Raw genomic sequence first — 1,719 nt, forward strand, 5'->3', positions numbered from 1 at the left:
TAAAACTTTTAGTTTAAAAATGATAAAAACTGAACATCCTACAGTATTTTTACAATCTTTATTTTACAGTTAAAGTACATGTTTATCCTATAAAGTCTAATGTTACAACTAATCGGGTATCCCTTTAAATAAAAGCATTTAAATTGTTTTATTACGTATTTTTATGACAGTCAAACTGCTGTTTTTGTTCCGGGTGAGGACACTGTCAGAATCTCATCCTGTCTCATGACTAATAACAAAAAAAACATGTGGTTGTTTAGATTAGTTTCCTTGTTATTATTGATCTGTGACTAAAAATAATCTAAAAACTGAAACTTGTACAACGCTGTACCCAAAATATTTTGTTAGTCAGCAAAGAAGCTGTGAACACTGGGAAAAAATGATAAAAAAAAGGAGCATATCTTCCTGAAAATTAGTCATAAAGTCTGACACGCTCAAAATAAACGAAAACAAACAAAGCTCTGCTTTACAGCAGGAGGCAGGATATTGCTTTTGGTGCCTCTGTTGAAGTGAGGACTGTTGTTTATTGTCATGTCAGCACATTTCCCACGTCAGTGCTGCGCAGCATCAAATACAAAGCAGACGTCCACACTTCGTACTCACTTAAGCCCAAGTTTCTTTTCTATCAGCTCCTTGAACTTGTGCGCTCCTCCACCCGTGGCTTTGATCACTTTGGTTTCAGTGTTGACCAGGTGGTCCTTGATGAAGTCCAAGCACGTTTCAATGTAAGCATTTTCAAACTTGATGAAGTGCAGACGTGCAGTCACCTCTTCCTGGACGGATATTTCGTACAGTTTGTCGCTGGCAGCTTCCTGGGAAGCACCGAGGAGAAAACAGTGAAAACAAACCCCCTGCTGATCACAACACAGCCTCACTTGTTCATGTATTAACATTTGTACCTTCGCGTTGTGGTCGAAGGATCGCACTTTGGCCACTTTGTGCTGTACAGTGGAGTAGTAAGCTAGTTTCGTCAGGGATCCACCTGTTTGAGTAAAAATATCACAGATAAGAAAGAAACCAGTGAAACAGCATAACAAACACATAAGAGACAGCTAACGTCAAGCTGTTGACTGTAGTTGATCCGGATGTGCTTAAGRAAATAATCCTCAAAGCTAACGAGATTTAATGCTCCAGAAAAACCACGCTTCACCTCAGACTGCTGATCATTAAAGATGCCCCGGACAAGCTAAAATTGGCTTTGTCTTGTTCGCGTGCATCTAAAAAGTCGACAGTAGCGTAAACATACAGGTTAGCAACCTTCCTGTTAAAGTTGCTAAATATTTTATAAAAGAGAACTTTAAAGTTTCCGGTTACCTATGTCTATAGCGAACCTCTTTGCGTTTTCCAGGTTGCGGAATATTTCGTCAGGTGGAAGAGTAATGCTTTTATCCATGGCGTGACCACTACTTGTGTTGCTGTCAACTCGACCACATTCCGCCATGGCGAAAGGACGCTGCGTGCGTGACGTACGTACGTCCCTCTCAACAACCAATCAGAATGCACGCACCGTGCGAGGAGCGGGCGTCACTCAAAGCAGAGCTGAGAACCCCACTGTTCTTTTCTAGTTTTTCATTGCTTTGATTCTTTTTTTAATGGCTTTAAACTTTTTTTCATAGCTGAAATTCTAGTATGTCAAAATAACGTTTAAAAAGTACACACACACACACACACACACACACACACACACACACACACACACACACACACACACACACACAC

At 40.3% G+C, this 1,719-nt stretch overlaps 1 protein-coding gene across 1 annotated transcript in view; it reads right to left on the reverse strand.

Moving 5' to 3' along the window:
- The window catches only part of pank4 (pantothenate kinase 4 (inactive)), an 18,208-nt gene extending 16,745 nt beyond the window's left edge, over positions 1-1,463 (reverse strand). The window contains exons 1-3 of the mRNA XM_014016033.1: positions 1,315-1,463; positions 900-982; positions 604-812 (exon numbers count right to left, since the gene is read on the reverse strand). Of these exons, the coding sequence (XP_013871487.1) occupies positions 604-812; positions 900-982; positions 1,315-1,441 (419 nt within the window). The 5' untranslated portion in view covers positions 1,442-1,463. The remainder of the gene's footprint in view (positions 1-603; positions 813-899; positions 983-1,314) is intronic.
- Positions 1,464-1,719: the final 256 nt, after the last annotated feature.

This window comes from Austrofundulus limnaeus, unplaced genomic scaffold (genome assembly GCF_001266775.1).
Source record: "Austrofundulus limnaeus strain Quisiro unplaced genomic scaffold, Austrofundulus_limnaeus-1.0 Scaffold137, whole genome shotgun sequence".
NCBI classification, from domain to species: domain Eukaryota; kingdom Metazoa; phylum Chordata; class Actinopteri; order Cyprinodontiformes; family Rivulidae; genus Austrofundulus; species Austrofundulus limnaeus.